Source organism: Aedes albopictus, chromosome 3 (genome assembly GCF_035046485.1).
Source record: "Aedes albopictus strain Foshan chromosome 3, AalbF5, whole genome shotgun sequence".
In the NCBI taxonomy this organism is placed as follows: domain Eukaryota; kingdom Metazoa; phylum Arthropoda; class Insecta; order Diptera; family Culicidae; genus Aedes; species Aedes albopictus.
The window spans coordinates 140,258,416-140,280,453 of NC_085138.1; the positions used below are offsets into that span (position 1 = coordinate 140,258,416).

A 22,038-nucleotide genomic window follows, 5' to 3' on the forward strand; every position below is an offset into this window, starting at 1 on the left:
GCACACTGAATTCGACGACATCGATTTTATTCTTTCTCGTTCACACTGCAGCGCGATGGGAAGCAAAAATTCGGAAACGACTCAACCCGCGACGCATCCACCGCACACTGAATACGACCGCATCGATTTTATTCTTTCTCGTTCTCGTTCACACAGTAGCGCGATGGGAAGCAAAAATTCGGAACCGACTCAACCCGCGACGCATCCACCGCACACTGAATTCGACGACATCGATTTTATTCTTTCTCGTTCACACTGCAGCGCGATGGGAAGCAAAAATTCGGAAACGACTCAACCCGCGACGCATCCACCGCAAACTCCCTGGGCACCATAGACCAAGAAGACACGACAAAACATAAATGTCGAATTCCGGATAAACAAAGCACAAGCCATATAAACAAGATACGACCCCAGGGGGTCTAGATGATCAACCGGGGCCTTAAAAATCCTCCCCCCCAGGGGCCCCGTGGCTAATCGAGTTTAAGGCAACTTGCAGACCACGTTAATTCAAACTCCTGTCCCCCTTAAGGTAGATAAAAATGTAAGACTTGAAACACGCAAGTGGGAACCCTAAATCATATCCGTGAGCGTAAGGATTGTGCTACTTTTCCCAAATGTCCGTCCTACTAACGCCATTTCTTCAAATGACCTGTTGCCCCAAAAACAGGTCCTTCGAACATTACTTCCTTCTTCAAAGTCATCCCCTACCAGACAATATTGGGAATCCGATCTCCGATGTTTTTAAACTTGACCTATCTCACTTTAACTTAGTGTTCTTTGAGCATTTCTACAGTTTTTAAGTAAGGGGCTTCCTCTGCCTACCACTACATGAGCTTTTCGCTAAAATGATGCACTAAGCCTAAGAAGTCGGGAAAAGTTCCCTATCGGAACGGGAATCGAGAGCCATATTCACTAGACTACTTGGCAGTGTTGAAAAATTCATTTCGTCATATCTAAATTCAATCACCTACAGCTCATTTTAGAAGCTGAACCTGAGAATATGGTATATGGAAAACTTGTGCGGCCAAACCAGTTCTGCAAGAAAGTCACGGAAAAACCGCTATTTTTCGAATATTTAAAATTCAAAAAAATGCGAATGATATTCACGGTGAATATCATTTGGCATTTTTCAAAGGTAGTCCGTGACATTTACCTTAAATATTCGAAAAATAGTGGTTTTTCCGTGACTTTCTTGCATAACTGGTCTAGCCGCACAAGTTTTCCATATACCATGTTCTCAGGTTCAGCTTCTAAAATGAGCTGTAGGTGATTGAATTTAGATATGACGAATGAATTTTTCAGCACTGCTACTTGGAGACGCGCTTATAAAAGTTTCAATAACGACGCTAGCCACGTCCTTACAGTCAGTTGGGAATAGAGAACGAAGATTAGAAGGAAGCATTTTCTGTTTTAAGACCGTGTTTATTTCTGTGTCTTCACAAAGGTCGCAGGATAAAGTTTTTGTAAGAAGAAAGAGTTCATTTAGCTACAGAATTAACTTTGAAAAATGATGATGATGAACCTGGGCTTGTTAGGGGAATACTGCCCCCACTCGCATAACATTCCCATATGAATGGGAAACCCAGCAAAGATGGGACTGTTATGGGAGTGGGGCAGAATATCTGTAAGTAAAAAGTAAATCGTGTTAAGTACTGTTCCTTTGAATTCCACTAAGAATTTGCATCCTTTGACAGATACGTATTTAGACCTCAACTGTAAGGCCGTCTTCAGTGTCTTGTACTTGACGGCCAGCTTTGTAGTAGAGTTCTGCGGTGTCCAAAGTAAGCTCGATTTCCTGCCACAATCCATCTCTGTATTTCTCTGCTGGTATCGTTGTCGGCGGCCACCAGTGACCCAAGTATACGAATTCTTCAACTGCCTCCATTTCATTATCGTCGATAGAAATCCGATGTTACCAGTTTTATTTTTCTGTTACATGTTCGATTTTAGCTTGTAAATACTCTCACAATTTAAATGTACATCCACACTAACATTTTCAGCGCTATAAGCTTCAGTCATTTACTTTCTTTTGTGTAACCATCGAGTAAAAGCAGTCAACGCTGAATAAAAGGAAAGCTAGTCAAATATAAATCATAAGCTAATACACGACTGCAAAACAAGCACAATACAGCTACCAAACTCGGTTTTCAGAAATCCATTGCTTGTCACTGGGGCTGCCTTTACTCCACTCTATTCCGACCCCGGGAGAATTCCCGGAAGATGTGAAAACTTGAACACATCGAATTCGCCTTGACGGAGGCTCTCTGAGAGAATTGCGCTGTGCGTGAAATCAATTTTTTTTAACATGGGAAAGGATAGAAGCTGCATTTTCAAATGCTTCTAAAATATTTTAGGGACTTCAGATTGAAAAAAGTGTTAATATTTTGCAATAGACTTTCAATTAGCTACATTATAACTGGTTTTAGATAAAAGTTTTTAAATCACAATGTTATGTCTATAATATAGCGTATCAAAATCTCATTCGATAACATTAAGAACGTTTTGCTTGAAAAAAATTCTATAAAGAATTAGAAGCATTCGAAAATGCAGCTCCTATCCTTTCCCATGTTAAAACAAATTGTTTTCACGCAAGCGCAATTCTCTCAGAGAGCCTCCGTCAAGGCGAATAGGAGTCCCCACTAACAAACTTACCCTATTTTGTTCAATAACTCAAAAACGAGTAGAGATATCGCAAATCTAAGCACATTTTTGGCCCTTTAGGGTCCAAAAATCACAGGTTTTAGTAGAATAGCGTATTTTTTGTCGAAAAAAATTTCATGTTTTTTGGTCCCATGCAATTTTTGACAACTTTAGGCCCCTTGAGGGACCACTTGGTCGGCGTTAAGTCATACCGGACCATCTGTTTTTCAATGATTTTGGGGAAATGTCCTGCAAGCACTTAAGATATCAAATCAAGCGCATTATTTTCTGAAAAACTGTAGTTCTTTTATGTAATGACCCATCAACATCCAAGAAACATCAAAAAATTCAGAAATATCGAATTCCTTCGCTTATCTTTACCTGATCAAAAAATTGCGTAGTCCATTCTGACTTAACGCCGACCACTTAGCCTTGAGATACGGACTTCAAATTTTGACACGATCATTTCTTAGCTAAAACGGTCATTTTCCACTAACGAACTTATAACATTTCCAATTTTTGCAAAATAAGGGACGGCCTACTATACAGTCCAATTCGTTATACTGACAAATCCCCAAACCAGCAGCGCTTTAAAGGCCGTCATGCGATTTCATTACGGCTAGAAGCTGTAATAAAGAAACTGTTGGTTTACCAACACGGCTTGTCGGATATAAACATTATTGTCAAAACAAACATTAAGCGGGATATATAGCTACTACACAAATTCTTTACAGCTATCCATGTCTGTGCTGTGAAATTATTATGCTTCTCGAGAAAAATCAGAATATGGCGATTATCTGCCACTAGCTTCTGATATAAGCGCGACAGTCACTAATCGTAACAGTGTCACCAGATTTAAAAGTATTTTAATGCCATTATATGGGGTTTGACAGCAAGAACACTCATTCCACTGAGCCACTCTTGCCGTTCGTCACAAATACATTCAAAAACATCTGTCACTGCGAAACCCACGTGCTTTTGTTTTTGGCGGGAACACTTTTTCTTTTGTTAAGCCTTGCGACTGTCATGCGGCGGTATGCCTTGCGAGCGTACGACCGCCGCAGGACTCTAATAAAAGATAAGCGCGACAATATTTGGCTTGCTTTTATTGCACTTTAATTCAATGCACTATGGGCCAGAAATCGAAATTTCGCGACAAAAATCAAAATTGTTGTTTTTCTAAGATCAATAAATTTTTATATATGTATGATTGTTTGGGCTATGTTTGATTGTATACCGACTGATTTTTTCGATTTGTAACAAAATTGTATGATTTTTTGTATGGGTAAACTTCTTATAAGCGAAAATTCTTGAGTTTAATCATTATTCAGAAAAATGTGATTTGTGGTGAAAAATGTGGCCAACAAGTACAACGCATACATTTCCTAAAAGTAAATTGAGTACATTTTGCATATTTGATGCACAAATTGCGATGATTTTAAGTTTAAATTGAAATTTCACAATATTTACTTAAATTTTACATTTTAATTGCCAATTTGTTCAAAAAGTAGGAGTATTCGACCGTATTCGACATGCAACTGGTCTAGGATGCTAGTTCAGACTCTTCTTTTTCGAATGCTACCGAACTTTTTTGCGGGAATTTGCGGGAGACCAAGTTAGAGTTATTTTAGTGCATTTTTTTTAGTAATTTTCAACATGCTTTACACTGTGCTTCAATAATCATCCAATCTTGCCATTACGACGCAACTACTTTATGGCTTGCGAAACAATACACATAGCAACAAACAACTATTATTCTTGAAGGTTTTCTTCCAGATATGACTGTGATTGTAGGCTTTTAAATCAATACCACACACTTACTCAAAGTGCAAAGTTTCGGTACATCAATTTGCGTGGTCAATTATGGTTTTCAATTAACTCAACTGTATGTATGTATGGATAAGTTTTTGGTAAAAAATCCGCTACTCAGGTGCTTCAGATGTCCTGCCATTTGGGGGATTAGTTGGCGTTGAAACTTCAATATTTTACCAGAGATTTTTCCTCCTTTAAATCATAGGCCATTCTTTTCCACTGTCGTGGAAAACAGTGACACCATTGTTTAAGTTCAACATTTCTCCTTCAGCCAAACGGCGTCCGGCCAAACGACCCTTTCGGCCAAATGACTCAGAGCCGGTAATTGAACAATAAATAAATTGCGCTCGCTCTTCGTGCATACAAGTGGGATGGACATATTTACGATTAGGGGAATGACTTGAGAAAAGGATAGATTTTCCTTATTACAAATAAAATGCCGTGTCATTAATTGGATCGGTAGCTTAGTCGGTAAAACACTTGTGTAGTATATAAGGATCGTGAGAAAACATCTCACCTGAGCTGTGGTTTTATTCCTAATTTCACTAATAAAAGCCTACAATCACAGTCATATCCGAAACAAAACCTTCTAGAATAAAAGTTGTTTGGTGCTATGTACTCCTACTTCTTGAAAAAAATGGCAAGTAAAACGTAAAATTCAAGTAAATATTGTGAAATTTAAATTTAAACTTAAAATCATCGCAATTTGTGCATCAAATATGCAAAATGTACTCAAATTACTTTTAGGAAATGTATGCGTTATACTTGTTGGTCACATTTTTCAGTACATTTCCCTTAATATTGATTAAAATCAAGAATTTTCGCTTATAAGAAGTTTCTCCATACAAAAAACCATACAATTTTGTTACAAATCGAAAAAATCAGTCGGAATACAATCAAACATAGCCCAAACAATCATACATTATATAAAAATTAATTGATCTTAGAAAAACAACTTTTTTGACTTTTGTCGCGAAATTTCGATTTCTGGCCCATAGTGCAATGCCGGAAGATGTGCAAATCGAGTAAGAGTCCCAGCCACTACAACAGCTGCTTTTATACAGTACGTTTTGTAATGTTGCCAAAACACAAAACAGCAGCACTTCGTAGCCGTTTAAAGAACACTCTTTCAGCTAGAAGCTGTGAAGAAGAATCTGTTGGCGCAACCACACAGCTTGTTCAATGTAAACATTATTGCGTTTGACGTTTCACAAGCTTTTGCAGCAAGATGTAGTTGGGTTAGGTTTCTTGTGACACAATTAATATGAATCCTTGTCTGGAGTAAAACAAAACGGGCTATTTTCTATGTTATTTTTATATAGCAGTGTGGCAGCGAGGACATTATCGGGACCAGTGGATACGGAGATCGGGAGTTCGATTCTAAGTAGCGGCAAGTACTTTAATTATTCAATTATAAAAGTGATAATTCCAGTTCCACATGTATTGCGTCATAACCTAATTATATTTAATCGTTTAATTTGGGGATGCCGAAAAACTATTATTTAACAACTGCGAAAAGGCTGAAAAAGCGCCTTCTCAAGATGTTATTCAGTTAGTGGTTACATAGGAGCCGAGAAAAGAGCTATGGCTAGGTGGCATAGAAGCTGATCGCACAGCATGTACAAGTGGATTAAGTTCGCCAGATTCATTGGTATAGGGCTTGCATAGAAGCTTCCGTCCATATGTACAACACAGTAACTCAGCATCAAGCCGTATTGAGGACGCTTTGTTGACGTTTACATTCACAATAAATGTTAGTTGGGATGTGTAGGGTTCTTCTATCACTCAGGAGGAATATAGCCCTAGCAACCGGAGTTATTGCATACTTTCAGATCATTTCTGGCGATAAATACTGCAAGACAAGCAAACAGATCCCTAGCACGGACATCAAAATGCAGCCGTCTTGCATTACAACCCGATTCCGGGTTGGCCCATTAGGATTAGTTTTCCTAGACAAAATTAAGCTATGAAAACAGAATAAATACTGTTACCAAAAATGCAATCAGCCAAGCAAAACACTGTTCCAGGACTGACTTAACCCTCTACTTCCCATGGTTGCTCTAGAGAACACCATCGATTTTCGACGAACTCGAGACAAACGGAATTAGATGAATATGATGCAATAGATTTTAGAATATGATTGTAATCACATTAGGTAAACCCAACTGCTAACCACTTGTTTCAATAGTGGAACTATTGATAAACAATCAAAAAACTATTGATTCACAACTTTTTGCCTTTCTCGTACACCAAGGTGTACCGAAAGGCTATATGTTCACTCCAAAAATAAAATTTCGATAGAGCCCCCAGAGGGGCAAGTTTCATATACCAATCGACTCAGCTCGACGAGTTGAGATGATGTCTGTGTGTGTGTATGTGTGTGTGTGTGTATGTATGTGTGTGTGTATGTGTACAAAAAAAGGTCACCTCACTTTTAGATAGTAAATATCAACCGATTTTAACGATTGATGGCTCATTCGACGCGGCATCTGGTCCCATTGTTTCCTATTGAAAATGGTTCGGATCGGTCCAGCCGTTCCGGAGTTATGGCCATTTAGGTGCTCCGGAACCGGTACCCCTGGAAGGGGCCAGACATGAAAATGCACCAAACCCATGCATGCGACCCATCAAACCACGGCATCTACGATTATCTGATGAACGGTAAGCAGGAAAATAGTCTCAGACCATATATGAACCGGTAGTGTTCCGGAACCGGTTCTGGGTGTCCCGCCGGAAGTGGCCAAATATCAAATTGAACATAACTCATGCATGCGACACATCAATCAGCGGCTTTTTCGATAATCCGATGAACGGTTAGCAGGAAAACAGTATCAGGCTACATCTGAACCGGTAGTGTTCCGGAACCGGTTCCGGATGTCCCACCGGAAGTGGCCAAATATAAAAGAGTACCAAACCCATGCATGCGACACATCAAACAACGGCATTTCCGATAACCTGATGAACGGTAAGCAGGAAAACAGTATCAGACCATATCTGAACCGGTAGTGTTCCGGAACCGGTTCTGGATGTTCCGCCGGATGTAACCAAATATAAACGAGTACCAAACCGATGCGTGCGACACATCAAACAGAGGCATTTTCGACAATCTTACGAACGGTAAGCAGGAAAACAGAATCAGACCATATCTGAACCGGTAGTGTTCCGGAACCGGTTCCGGATGTCCCGCCGGAAGTGGCCAAATATAAAAGAGTACCAAACCCATGCATGCGACACATCAAACAGCGGCATTTTTTGATAACCTGATAAACGGTCAGCAGGAAAGCAGTATCAGACCATATCTGAACCGGTAGTTGTCCGGAACCGGTTCCAGGGGTCTCGACGGGTGTGGCCAAATATAAAAGAGTACCAAACTCATGCATGCGATACAACAAATAATGGCTTTCCTGATAACCTGATGACTGGATATTATATTATATTTGGTATGGGGAAGACTTCCAGAGTCCAAAATGGCGATCAGGATATCCAAAATGCCGATCTAAAATTTAAGATGGCGGTTCCGAATTCAATAGCGCGGCTGTTTAATTGAGTTTTAGGGCCTGAAACAATGCATTATTGGTATATTTGGTATGGGGATGATGTCTGGATTCCAAAAATGACGACCAGAACATCCAAGATGACAATCTTTAATCTTAAATGGCGGCTTCAAATTCAAGATAGCGTCTTTTTCTTAAGAGTTTGAGGCTCAAACATCGAAAGCCATATAAACGATATGATTTCTGGTATGATGAAATGGATTTCTGTTAATTGTATGAAAGTGCGATATACATAAACTAGAGTGCCTTTAACTTAGAGTGGCGTCAATGTCAAAATTGGAACAAAGATCATGTGTCAAATTGCTGTCAAATCCATACAAACGCGCGTTCCAAACGAGCAGGAGACCTGTCAAAATCGGAACATGACACCACTCTCCCTTCCAGTCACTCTAACATAAACATTTCGCTTGAGCTTTATTGAAATGGGGTTTCGAAGGCACGAGAAAGGCGCCACCACCGCTAGGTGGATTAATTAGGATTTTTTAGTAATTTCTTGGATGGCTGGATTGTTAATTATACACAACTTCCTCGAGAATTTCTCCGGAAAATTTTAATTGGAAATTTCTCTGATAATTTTCGGGGAAGTCTTTCAAAAAAAAAATAATTAAAAGGGTTCTTTCCGCATATTCAATTCCTTGTGAAACTAAATCGGCATTTTTTTTTTCGAAATTCTTTCGGCATCGGATATTTGGCAAATCCTTTATCAATTCATCTGACAATGCTTGCATTTTTTTTTATTTTGGACATTTTCTTAATAATTCCTTTGGCTATTACTTAGGGAATTATTTTGGCATTTTCTTCAAGAACTTTTATTACATTCCTTTTGATCATTCATAATACAATTCTCTCAGCAATTCATTCGGTAATTCTAGGGCCATGTAGCTGAAGAATGAAATATGCAGATATTCATAAAGATCATATCGACAGTGACAGGTTCGATTCCAGATATTTTTTGTTATGTTCCTCAACTTCCTTGAGCATAGTTCCTGCTGCACGACACCTGCAAAAGGGTTATCGAGCTTTCTGTTACATACTGTACTGTACTGTAAACAATTTTGTCAATTTCATTGAACATTTTTCTGGATGTTTCATTGGGGATTTCTTTGGCAATAGTTTTGAAAACTCCATCGGCTTTTTGCCTTTCTCGAACACTAAGTGTACTGAAAAGGCTATATGTTCACTCCAAAAATGACTTTTTGATAGAAAGCTCGGAGGGTCGAGTCACATATACCAATCGACTCAGCTCGACGAATTGAGGTGATGTCTGTGTGTATGTATGTGTGTGTGTATGTATGTGTGTATGTGTGTATGTGTGTGGACAAAAAACTCACATCACTTTTTGGCAGTAAACCTCAACCGATTTTAATGACCGACGGTTCATTCGACGCGGAATCTGGTCCCACGATCAATCTTTGTAGACTTATGCAAAATGGTACAGCCCAAGTGGCGTTAGTCCAAGAACCTTACTTTCGTAAGGGGAATTTCTATTTAGGAAACCTTGTGAATCCGGTGTTTGCTACTTTCAGTAAAAATGAAATGGCAAACTCACGTGTCATGCCTCGAGCATGTGTGTTTGTCAACAACGCAATCGTTGCTACACTCATTTCTGAACTAACTACAAGAGATGTATGTGCTATCATAATAGATGTATCTGTTGGAAACCTCAACAGGAAATACGTTTATTGTTCGGTTTATTTACCGCATGATGAACCATCCCCTACGGATGCTTTCAAGCAAGTCATTGCATACTGCACTTCAAAAGGCCTTCCGCTAATTGTTGGTAGTGATGCTAATGCTCACCATATAATCTGGGGCAGCTCAGACATCAATTTGAGAGGCTCCAGTTTGATGGAATACTTGAGTAGTACAGATCTTGGATTACTTAACATAGGCAACCGCCCAACCTTCATGGTATCTGGTAGAGAGGAAGTGTTAGACATAACGCTTTGCTCTAGCAGAATTAGTCATGAGCTGACCAATTGGCATGTGTCAGATGAAGAATCTTTATCTGACCATCGTTACATCTTGTTTGAACATGTGAATTTTACTTCGCAAACTTTGCGTTTCAGGAATCCCCGGTCAACCAACTGGGATCTCTTTACCGATTTGGTTGCAGCCAAATTTCATGGATACTCACCATCAATTGACTCTCCAAGTGATTTAGATGATGCCGTTGATACTACAACGGCCTTCATCATGGAAGCTTTTGAAGAAGCCTGCCCTCTGCGGTCTGTGAAGACCACAAGAGGAACCCCTTGGTGGAACTCCGATCTGGCGAAGCTCAGGAAACAATGTAGAAAGAGTTGGAACAGACGACGTTCGGCTGGATCGGAGGCTTTCAGGTCGGCTCGCAAGGCCTACCAGAAAGCTCTTCGGTTTGCTGAACGATCCGGCTGGAAAAACCTTTGTACAAATGTTTCCAGTCTGAGTGAAGCCAGTCGATTGAACAAAATCCTTGCAAAATCTAAGGATTTTCAAGTGAACGAACTTCGTTTGCCAAATGGTGATTTCACTTCCTCTGATGAGGAAGTTTTAGAATGTTTATTCAGTACACACTTCCCCGGATGTGTGGATATTACATCTTCGGATGAACCTGATGTCTTTTCTTGTAGTTATGATTCTTTAGCTTCGGCTCGGAGTATCATAACTTTAGAATCGATTGAATGGGCACTTAATAGCTTTGCTCCTTTCAAATCTCCTGGGGCAGATGGGATTTATCCTATTTTGCTTCAGAAGGGATTTGATCATTTCAAACATGTTTTGAAACAACTACTTGTTTGCAGTTTTGCTACAGGGTATATTCCCAAATCCTGGCGGGATATTACTGTGAAGTTTATTCCGAAAGTGGGTCGCGCGTCGTATGAAGAAGCAAAGAGCTTCAGACCTATCAGTTTGACCTCTTTTCTTCTGAAATGCTTAGAACGCATTGTGGATCATCACATCCGTGATGTTTATCTGGCCAATGTGCCTCTTCATGTGAACCAACATGCTTACCAATCTGGAAAGTCCACTGTGACTCTTTTACACAAAGTTGTTTACGATATCGAGAAGGCATTCGCTCAAAAGCAATCCTGCTTGGGTGTTTTCTTAGATATCGAGGGTGCCTTTGACAACGTGCCTTTCGATGCCATATTGGAAGCCGCACGGGGTCATGGTATATCTCCAATGATTTCCAATTGGATTCACCAAATGCTCAAAAACCGACATCTCTACTCGACATTGCGTCAAGCGGCGATTAGGAAATTGAGTGTTTGTGGATGCCCCCAAGGGGGAGTCTTATCACCACTTTTATGGAATCTCGTAGCAGATACGCTATTGAGGCAACTCAATAATAGCGGTTTTCCTACTTATGGTTTTGCCGACGACTACCTAACATTGTTAGTCGGTATGTGCATCAGCTCCCTTTTCGACCTGATGCAAAACGCTCTTCAGGTAGTTGAGGGTTGGTGTCGCCAATATGGCCTTTCGGTAAATCCGAGTAAAACATCTATTGTTCTTTTCACGGAAAAGCGAAACCGTAATGGTGTTCGAACTTTACGTCTCTTTGATTCTGAAATCAATGTGACTGAACAGGTAAAGTACGTTGGAGTCATTCTTGATTCCAAGCTTTCCTGGACACCTCATGTTGAGTTCAGAATCAAGAAAGCTTGTATGGCCTTCGGGCAATGCCGGCGAACCTTTGGTACAACTTGGGGTCTAAAACCCAAGTATATCAAATGGATCTACACAACTGTTGTTCGGCCAATATTGGCCTATGGATGTCTTGTGTGGTGGCAAAAGGGCGAAGTGAGAACGGTCCAATCAAAGTTAGGCCATCTCCAAAGGATGTGCTTAATGGCGATGTCTGGAGCGTTCTCTTCAACTCCCACGGCAGCGCTCGAAGTTCTCTTTGACGTTGTCCCACTACACATTCATCTCAAACAAGAAGCACTTTCTTGCACTTACCGTCTATGGGTACTCGGTTTACTAGAGGAAACTCCTGTGAACCGCAGTTCAACACACACCTCGTTGTTTCCACTTTTGGTGAATTGGGACACAGTTGTCCTTGCTCCAAGTGATCTTACAATTGCTTGTAATTTTCCATATAGGACATTTTCCACGAAATTCCCTTCCCGGGAAGAGTGGACATCTGGTTATCTGGAGAGAAGTATTTCAGACGGCATCGTATGTTACACTGATGGCTCCCTTCTAGAAGGTCGAGCAGGTGCTGGTGTTTATTCTCGTGAGCTAAGGCTGTATCAGTCTTATTCACTTGGCAGACACTGCACCGTTTTTCAGGCCGAAATCTTTGCTCTTATGTGCGGAGTGCAATCAGCACTTCAGCAGCACGTAATGGGCAAAGTAATATACTTCTGTTCAGATAGCCAGGCTGCTATTAAAGCACTTGCTTCGGCCAACTCCAGGTCGAAGATAGTTATCGCTTGTCGAACTCAAATTGAGGAGCTGAATTCAGCAAACGCTGTTCACCTTGTATGGGTACCTGGCCATTCTTCCATCGCTGGAAATGAATTGGCTGATGAGTTAGCTCGCACTGGAGCATCACATGACTTCATTGGCCCTGAGCCAGCTATTCCGGTATCCAAGTGTTGGGTGAAGCTTCAGATTGACACCTGGGCTGCCACTCAGCACAAACAATACTGGAATAGTTTGAAGTCATGTCGTCAAACAAAATTGTATTGTACTGAGCCATCTCTAGGGGTGGCAAAGTATCTAACAAATCTGTCAAAGCAGAATTGCAGCATGCTGGTCAAAGCATTGACTGGCCACTGCCGACTCAGTTATCACATGGCGAATATTCAGCAAGCTGATTCATTTGCATGTGATAGCTGTGAATCCGATTATGGAACTTCGTATCATTTAATATGTAACTGTCCAGCTTTTGCGCAATTGCGTTTCCGAGTACTCGGGAAACACTTATTAAGTGAAACTGACTTCAGAAACCTGAATCTTCAGGACGTTCTGTTGTTCTTGACCCGCTGTGGTAAAGAGCTATAGGCTCTCTTTACGCTTTATGCATTATCACAGTGCCCTTCTCAGGGCGCTGTTCGAACCCATTGTGGCACGCTTATGCGTTATTACAGTGTCCTTTTCAGGACGCTATGTGAACCCATTGTGGTACGCTTTTGCGAGTATGACGTTCCTATTCCCTTACCTGTCCTTTCCCATCTCCTATCCTTTTTCCTTCCCTTCTCCGTCAGGTAAATGATGAATAGGCTCGTGTTCATGGCGATGGCACAAATTTCCCAAATGGAGGAGAACGTGCCTCTAGAGCCGACCTACTGATACCTGATACCTGATGTATGTGTGTATGTGTGTATGTGTGTGGACAAAAAACTCACATCACTTTTTGGCAGTAAACCTCAACCGATTTTAATGACCGACGGTTCATTCGACGCGGAATCTGGTCCCATTGTTTCCTATTGAAAATGGTTCGGATCGGTCCAGCCGTTCCGGAGTTATGGCCATTTAGGTGTTCCGGACTGGTACCCCTGGAAGGGGCCCGACATGAAAATGCACCAAACCCTTACATACGACACATCAAACTGCGGCATTTTCGATAACTTGATGAACGGTTTCCAAGAAAATAGTCTTAGACCATATCTGAACTGGTAGTGTTCCGGAACCTGTTCCGGATGTCCCGCCGGAAGTGGTCAAAATATAATAGTAAACCAAATCCATGCATGCGACACATCGAAATGCAAATTTTTTGATAACCTAATTAACGGTTGGTAAGAAAATAGTCTAGGACCATATCTGAACCGGTAGTGTTCCGGAACCGGTTCCGGGTGTTTCGCCGGAAGTTATCAAATATAATAGTGACCCAAACCCAAGCATGCGACACATCAAATCACAGCTTTTCCAATAACCTGATGACCAGTTATTAAGTAAATTGGATTAGACCACATTGGGGTCTGTCGGTAGTATTCCGGAATTAATTCCGGGTAGCCCGCCGGAAGTGGCCAAATATAAAAGTGAACCAAAGCCATGCATGCGACACATCAAAGCGCGACTTTTTTGATAACCTGATGAACGGTTAGCAAGAAAACAGTTTCAGACTATATCTGAACCGGTAGTGTTCCGGGACCGGTTCCTTGTTTCCCTCCGGAAGTGGCCACATGTAGAAGTGTACTAAACTCATGAATGCGACACATCAAATCACGGGTTTTCATTAACCTTATGATCAGTAATCAAGGAAGTAGGCTAATACTACATTAGGGAACTAATTTAAGATGATTAACAGTTAGCCAGAAATCAGTCACAGACCATATCAATGTGTTACGGAACCGATTCCGGGTGTTCCGCCAGAAATGGTCAAATGTAGGGTAAGTGTACCAATTATGGCTATAGTACCAATTATTCGCCATAGTTGATTTTCACGCTTTAACGATGTAAATCAACAAGAAAAATTTTGTGAACAACAGCTAACGTTCACAAAAGATGGTTGCACTCAATAAAATTCCACATTTTGCTCAAATTATGGTTGAAATAAATCATTTTCCTTAAAATTTCGGCTTCCTTGCACCCTTTATCGCCATAGTGTACCAGTTATGGCTAATCCCATAAGGAATGCATGCGAATAGTGCGAAAAGGAACCGAAGTTAAAAAATGTATCCATAATTGGAACAGGGTTCCTATCATTGGCACACGCAGTAATAAATACTAAACGTAGTTTTGGGTCCGTTTGTATATTTTTCCTGTAAAGTATGGAAACTTATCTATCTTTTAACATATTGATGACATTCGTTGGTCTTCTCGTCATTTTTGTACGAATAGTTTTCCTTAGGTAGTGCCATAATTGGTACAGTCACCCTACAAGAAAACCAAAAACATGCGATACATCAAATGGTTTATTAGATTACCCGATGAACGGTTAGGAAGAAAATAGTCTCAGACCATATTTGGGATAATAGATCGATTCCGGGAACCGATTTTGAGTGTTCCGTCGTAAGTGGTCAAATATAAAAAATCCGAACCTATGCATGTGACACATCAAATGAAGGCTTTTTCAATAGCCCACTGAACAGCTGGCCAGAAAAAAAATCTTCCAGAACTGGTAACGAGTGTCCCGCCAGAAGTGGTAAAATATAGAAGGGAACCTAACCATAGCGGCTTTTTGATAATCTGATGAACGGTCAGCAAGAAAATAGTCGCACGCCACATCTAAGGCTAGTATAATAGTGTTCCGGAATCAGTTGCGAGTGTTCCACCAGAAGTAATTAAATAGAGAAGTGAAGCAAAATCATGCATGCGATACATAAAATCACGACTTTTCCAAAAACTTAGCAAAGGATTAGCAAAAAATAAGCTCAGATCACATTAGAAACCCACCGGTAGTGATCCGAAACGGGTTCCGAAACGGTACTGCTCACAATTTGGGTGCGGCTGCTTGAGTCCTCGCTCTTTTCATTGCGATTGAAATTTGAAAGGAATATTTACCTTTTCTGCATTTTTCTCATAATCGTGTAACCAAGAATAATAAAAATATAGCCTACAGTATGCTGAAAAAAACTTAGTCGAAAATCGTAAATGATCTGCGATTTTGAATAAAGTTAAGGTAGTCAAGTAGTCAACTAAGAGGTCTGATATTTGTCAGCTCTGTTTTGTCGTTGAACGTAACATCGAAATGTGTGTCATCAATAAGTTTCCCAAGTCTGTTAAAAATGTTGCATTTCTATATAACGTGTTCTCAGGATTCAGGATAATTTCGGCTAACGTCGACGAAAAGATCATGAGTACATATTCAACGAGAAAGGCGCTATCACCATTAGGTGGATTAATCTGGTTTTTTTTTGTTGATTTCGTAAAATTTGGCCAATTTACAATAACTTTTGTTCAAGCACTTTTTTCGGAAACGCTTTCTTGGCATAGAAATAGTCGTTCAAAGTCGTGGGAAGTAAAGGGTTAAAATCGATGAACAAGGGCACGTTGTATTCGCGGCATTTCTGTAACACCTGGCGGGTGGTGAACATCTGGTCCGTTGTAGCGCGTTCATCCATGAATCCAGCCTGATATTGCCCCACGAATCATTGATAGACGGCGGCATAAAATTTGGGAGAGTATCTTGTAGGTAGCGCTCAGTATAGGACACACGATACCTTCCATCCATTACTCCTCCCAAATCTTGCTAATGATCCAGTGCAGTGCTCTCACCAGTGCTTCTCCACCGTATTTTAGAAGCTCGCTTGGTAAATTGATCTGCTCAGCCGGCTTTGTTGTTTTTCAACCGTCCAACCTCCTCCTCAATCTCTTGGAGGTTAGGGGCTGGAAACCTTTCGTCTTGCGCACGTTCTGCTAGATCTGTTATCACGCCATATTCTGTGCTTACAACGTCGCTATTAAGGTGCTCATCGTAATGCTGTCGCCATCTCTCGACCATCTCACGTTCGCTCGTGAGAAGATTCTGTGATTGTCTCGGCACATGTCAGCTTGTGGCAAAAAGCCTCTGCGCGAGCGGTTCAGCTTCTCGTAGAACTTCCGTGTGTTCTTAGCGCGGTATATCTCTTCCACCGCTTCGCGATCTCATTCTTCCTGATGGCACTTCTTCCTCCGGAAAACTGAGTTCTGCCTGTTCCGCGCCTGTCTATAACGTGCCTCATTCGCCCTCGTACGGCATTGCAACATTCTTGCCCAACTTCTCGTTTATCAACTGTTCACATTCGCCGTCATAATAGTCGTTTCTGTGATTTGGAGGCGCGAAGCTTAGCGCTGAAGCCGAGGTTCTACCTATGGCAGATCTGATGTCCCTAAACCATCTTTAAGTGTAGCTGCGCAAAGCTGCTCTTCTGTTGGTAGGGCCACTACTAGCTGCTGCGCGCAGTCTTGAGCAATTTCTACTTTACGCAGCTTCTCGATGTTGAGCCGCGGCGTTCGATTTCGACGGGTGGTAATAACTGTAGAAAGTATTGAGCGCATGCATCGCGCTCATCGTCTTCAAGAGCTCTGATTTCTTAGACTCGTACGCCTTGCTGACAAGGGCGTTGTTCTTTCTTTTCACGCTTGGCACTTATCCTCCTATATTTCCTTGGCTTAACGTCCCTACCCTCATGATCACCTTTCTATTTGTCTATCCACTGGGATCCATGGGGCGTCCTCAGCCCTCACATGTAATGGTTGTGGACCTACGCCTAAGTTGCAACCCCCTGCTCCCTTCAACCCAGGGCGCCTGGCAGGGGTCCGAAATACTGGTTTTATTGCCCTTCATCCCAGAGTTTATCACCAGGAGGTTTCACTAATCAAAATTCAAATAAATAGTTGCCCAATCAGAAGTAGGATCAACGAATACGTTAACTACATATTAGACTGGGTCAACAGGTGTATTTCTGCAACTAAGTTTTTTTTTCGAAGCCTGTTAGTGATCAAAATAACTGTGCAAAGTTAGGACGCGGTTTGCTACGTCTCCGTATTCCGCATTGCGATTGGTATTTGTGTGAACTTTTAGTAAGGGAAAACATGTTTTTTTTGCCTTCTTCTCATAAGTTGATAACATTTGTCAACATAAAATACAGCCTCGAAAGAGTGGTAGCAGCTCTACGACTAACACGTCCATGGACCTACTAGACGTAGGACCTTTAATTATTGTGGATTTACCGGCTGCTTGTATTCTACCGGTCGCTTCAGTATGGCCTCCAAAGTGGCCGTTTTATAAAAAGAGTAACTTAAAAATGTTTTTAAACATTTTTATTGTTTGCGCTATTCCTCGTTGCCACTAACTACTCAGCGACATTCATTTTTTGACAATTAAGTTGATTTTTATATGAAAACGGCTACTTTGTAACGGCTACTTAAGTAACCGGTAGAATACAAGTAGCCGGTAAATCCACAATACCTTAATTATAAAGTATTAAAAGTCTATCGATATTGCTTTTTCAGTGGGTATTCAGATTTTGAAATGGGTGTCAAAGATTTATGACATTGAAATCAACAATGTTTGAACAATATATATATTTAAACTAGATACTTTTGTACTAATATAATGCATTACGAATATTACTTCCTGACAACTAATGAAGCTGAGCTTATAAAATTTCAAGAAAAATATTGCAGAATAAGTAGAAATAAAGTTTGCTGAACCAAATTCGTAATTTTATCATAACAACAATGCCTGAGACACAACAAGAGCAGAACCACAGAGTTCAACACCTAACGAATTACGCCTGTACTAGTATCTTCACAGCTCGACTTGGTATGACCCGAACATTTAACATGTACCCCTTTTCGGAGACTAAGCAGCAGGTTGCCGCCTATATTTACTTGACAGCGATAATAACTCACCTGTCCCGATCTGATTGCCTTCACGGCGATCTGAATGATTAGATAGGTCCAACCGATGTGCAACACCAGCAGCAGAATCAGCAACGTGTTGAAGATGTAGTAAGCGGGAAACATGGGCAATATGCTAGGCGCCTCCACCGATGAACTGTAGATAATTCGCGGGTAGAGCACCAGCCGGGTGATGATCCACACCACCGTGAAGACGGCAAAGATGGTATCGCACACCTTCTGGTACTGCGCGTATTTCGTAATCTTGGCGGCCTGCAATAAAACATAGCGATTAATTGTTCAGGTATTTATAACCGGCTTTAAATTTTACTCTTTTCGATTGTTGATGATTCAGCAATAAAAAAAGGACTGCGAGGAACCGAAAAGGTCGTAATACTCACCTCCAAGAAAATATCAGCGCAGTCGTGCACCAGAAGCACCAGCGAACCCACCCGATGCAGGTTGCACACCCAGCTGAGCGCTATCAGCACGATGGTGATCATGTGGTGGACGAACATCTGCCAGAAGTCCTTTCGCTTGACGTCGACGAACTGCGAAGCGGTCAGCGACCAGTAGAAGGCCATCGAGATCATGTAGTACCACCAGATGTCGTTGGTGACCGATTGGTGCGGGTAACCGTACCAGCAGTTCTTGATGTCCCACAGCCACGGTTTGTCCCACATGACGATACATCCGAAGATGAAGCTGTACGTGTAGTAGATGCATCGCCACGAGTTTTCGCAGAACTTCACCAGCGTGGTTGGCTTGTCCTGGGCTCTCCGCCGGCGCCACCACCGTTCGATCTGCCGTTCGCTCAAGTCGGTTTGCTTGGTGAGCTTAACGATCTGCAAATAGATAGGGAGGAAATGAGAATCGGTTAGCATTCGTTTATGTCAGACGTATTCAAGCTTAGTGTTTAGTGATATAGGGCCCATATAGCCGAGGCGGTAAACGCACGGGTATTCAGCATGACCATGCTGAGGGTGACGGGTTCGATTCCCGGTCGGTCCAGGATCTTTTCGTAAAGGAAATTTCCTTGACTTCCTTGGGCATAGAGTATCTTCGTGCCTGCCACACGATATACGCTTGCAAAATGGTCATTGGCAGAGGAAGCTCTCAGTTAATAACTGTGGAAGTGCTCATAGAACACTAAGCTGAGAAGCAGGCTTTGTCCTAATGAGGACGTTACGCCAAGAAGAGAGAGAGAGAGAGTTTAGTGATATGTATCCGGAAGCGTAGAAGATCAATGGAGCGTCAACAAGAACGCCTTCATTGCCACCGGCGAGAATAATTTGGATGAGCTAAGCACTCAGGTAAAGCATTAGATCACACCTGGAGCAAGATAGAGGAGAGAAGAAACGCCTAAGCCGCCATAGAGTGAGCGAAAACACGAGGAGCCAAAACCGTAGCTCATCAACGCTTTTCTCCTCTACAATGTGTCACGTCCCCTTAGTGTGACTAAGACGAATGGTACGACGCCTGTGAAAGAAACGTCCTTTCTTCCTTCCGGTCAGGCTAAGGCCGAGGTGGCCTCTGCTGTACATAGTAGCCGCCTCCATTCCACTCGGTCCATGGCTGTTTGTCTCCAGTTCCGCACTCTGCGTAGGGTCCGCAGATCGTCCTCCACTTGGTCGACCCACCTAGCTCGCTGCGCTCCACGTCTTCTTGTACCGGTCGGATGACTCTCGAGAACCATTTTAGTCGGGTAGCTATCCGACATCCTGATGACGTGACCCGCCCACCATAGCCTCCCGATTTTCGCGGTATGCACACTTAAATTAAATCGCCGACCTCAGCAAACGGATTGCCGAGAATCCAACAGCCGAGAATCCGGTAATAATTTTCACTGAATCTCGGTAAAAGTTTTACCGAGATGTCGTTAAAACTTTGCCGAGATCTCGGTAATCCGACTTTTTACCGAGATCTCGGCAAAGTTCACCGAGACTCGGTAATGGTTTACCGAAATCTCGGTAAAAATTTTACCGAGAATCAGTAAATATTTTACCGAGATATCAGCTGTTTGATTCTCGGTAAACCGTTTACCGAGATCAATTTCTGAATTTAAGTGTGTGGACGATGGTTGGTTCTCCCAGCAGCTGATGCAGCTCGTGGTTCATCCGCCTTCTCCAAGTCCCGTCTTCCATCTGCACTCCGCCGTAGATGGTACGCAACACCTTCCGTTCGAAAACTCCAAGGGCGCGTTGGTCCTCTGCACGTAGGGTCCATGTTTCGTGCCCATAGAGGACGACCGGTCTAATCAACGTGAAAGAAACGTCTGAACAGCTATTGACCGTCTCGGCTGACTAGCCGAAACGCTGACTAGTGCACTTTGGAAACCTTTTTCAAGTGTCAGGTATCAGAAGGCCTGCTCCAGAGGCACGTTATCCTCCATTTGGGACATTTGTGCCATCGCCAAAATAACAGCCTATTTCATCATCTACCTGAGGGAAAAGGAAGGAAAAAGGATTTGGATGGGGATAGGGACAGGTAGGGAAATAGGAAAAATACCCTGGAATAGGGTACTAACGCACAAGCGTACCACAATGGGTTCAAACAGCGCCCTGAAAAGGGCACTGTAATAACCAGGGCCCTACATTTTCAATTTCAATTGAAATTTTCAGGCGAAGTTTGTAAACAAAGGTTTCAATCGTCAATGGAAACAAGGCGCCGTCGTCGTCGCTCAGCCCGACTGTCATCGTCACCGATGAACCGACGGCGCTGCGTCGTCGCAGACGCCACTTTGTTTCGCACTCACAAGCTCACGTACGCTCGTTCGACATCGAATGAATTTCTCTGTTATAACTCAATTAATGAGTGTAACAACCGGCAAATCTGTGTAATGTTAATGTATTCTATGCACATTTTACTGAAATAGGTCATTACCCATAAAAATATTAAGCAAACATACATTTTAGACAATTTGAAAGTTTCAACTGAATCCCAGTCGGTGTGAAAATGAGCCGCCACCCGTCGTTGCGTCGAAGAAAGTGACAAGAAGGGCGGCTGAAGCGAAGCGCATGCATGTTGTTTTGAATGTTCCCGTCGTCGGCGTCCGTACGATGCTGATGGGCGCTCGCTTTCAGCGTCATGTTTTGGTTTCGACGATGTAGGCCCCTGGTAATAACGCATAAAGCGGAAGAGAGCCTATAGCTCTTTACCACAGCGGGTTAAGAACAACAAAATATCCTGAAGATTCAGGTTTCTGAAGTCAGTTTCACTTAATAAGTGTTTACCGAATACTCGGAAACGCAGTTGCGCAAAAACTGGACAGTTACATATCAAATGATACGATGTTCCATAATCGGATTCACAGCTATCACATGCAAATGAATCAGCTTGCTGAATATTCGCCATGTGATAGCTGAGTCGGCAGTGGCCAGTCAATGCTTTGACCAGAATGCTGCAATTCTGCTTTAACAGATTTGTAAGATACTTCGCCATTCTTTGAGATGGCGCAGTACAATACAATTTGGTTTGACGACATGACTCCAAACTATTCCAGTATTGTCTGTGTTGAATGGCAGCCCAGGTATGAATCTGAAGCTTTACCCCACACTTCGATATCGGAATAGCTGGCTCAGGGCCAATGAAGTCATGTGATGCTCCAGTGCGAGCTAACTCATCAGCCAATTCATTTCCAGCGATGGAAGAATGACCAGGTACCCATACAAGGTGAACAGCGTTTGTTGAATTCAGCTCTACGATTTGAGTTCGACAAGCGATAACTACCTTCGACCTAGAGTTGGCCGAAGCAAGTGCTTTAATAGCAGCC

At 42.1% G+C, this 22,038-nt stretch overlaps 1 protein-coding gene across 1 annotated transcript in view; it reads right to left on the minus strand.

The window, feature by feature from the left end:
• The window catches only part of LOC109432412 (ceramide synthase 6), an 83,748-nt gene that overhangs the window by 19,307 nt on the left and 42,403 nt on the right, over positions 1–22,038 (minus strand). Inside the window, exons 3-4 of the mRNA XM_019708757.3 lie at positions 18,668–19,111; positions 18,279–18,539 (exon numbers count right to left, since the gene is read on the minus strand). Of these exons, the coding sequence (XP_019564302.3) occupies positions 18,279–18,539; positions 18,668–19,111 (705 nt within the window). The remainder of the gene's footprint in view (positions 1–18,278; positions 18,540–18,667; positions 19,112–22,038) is intronic.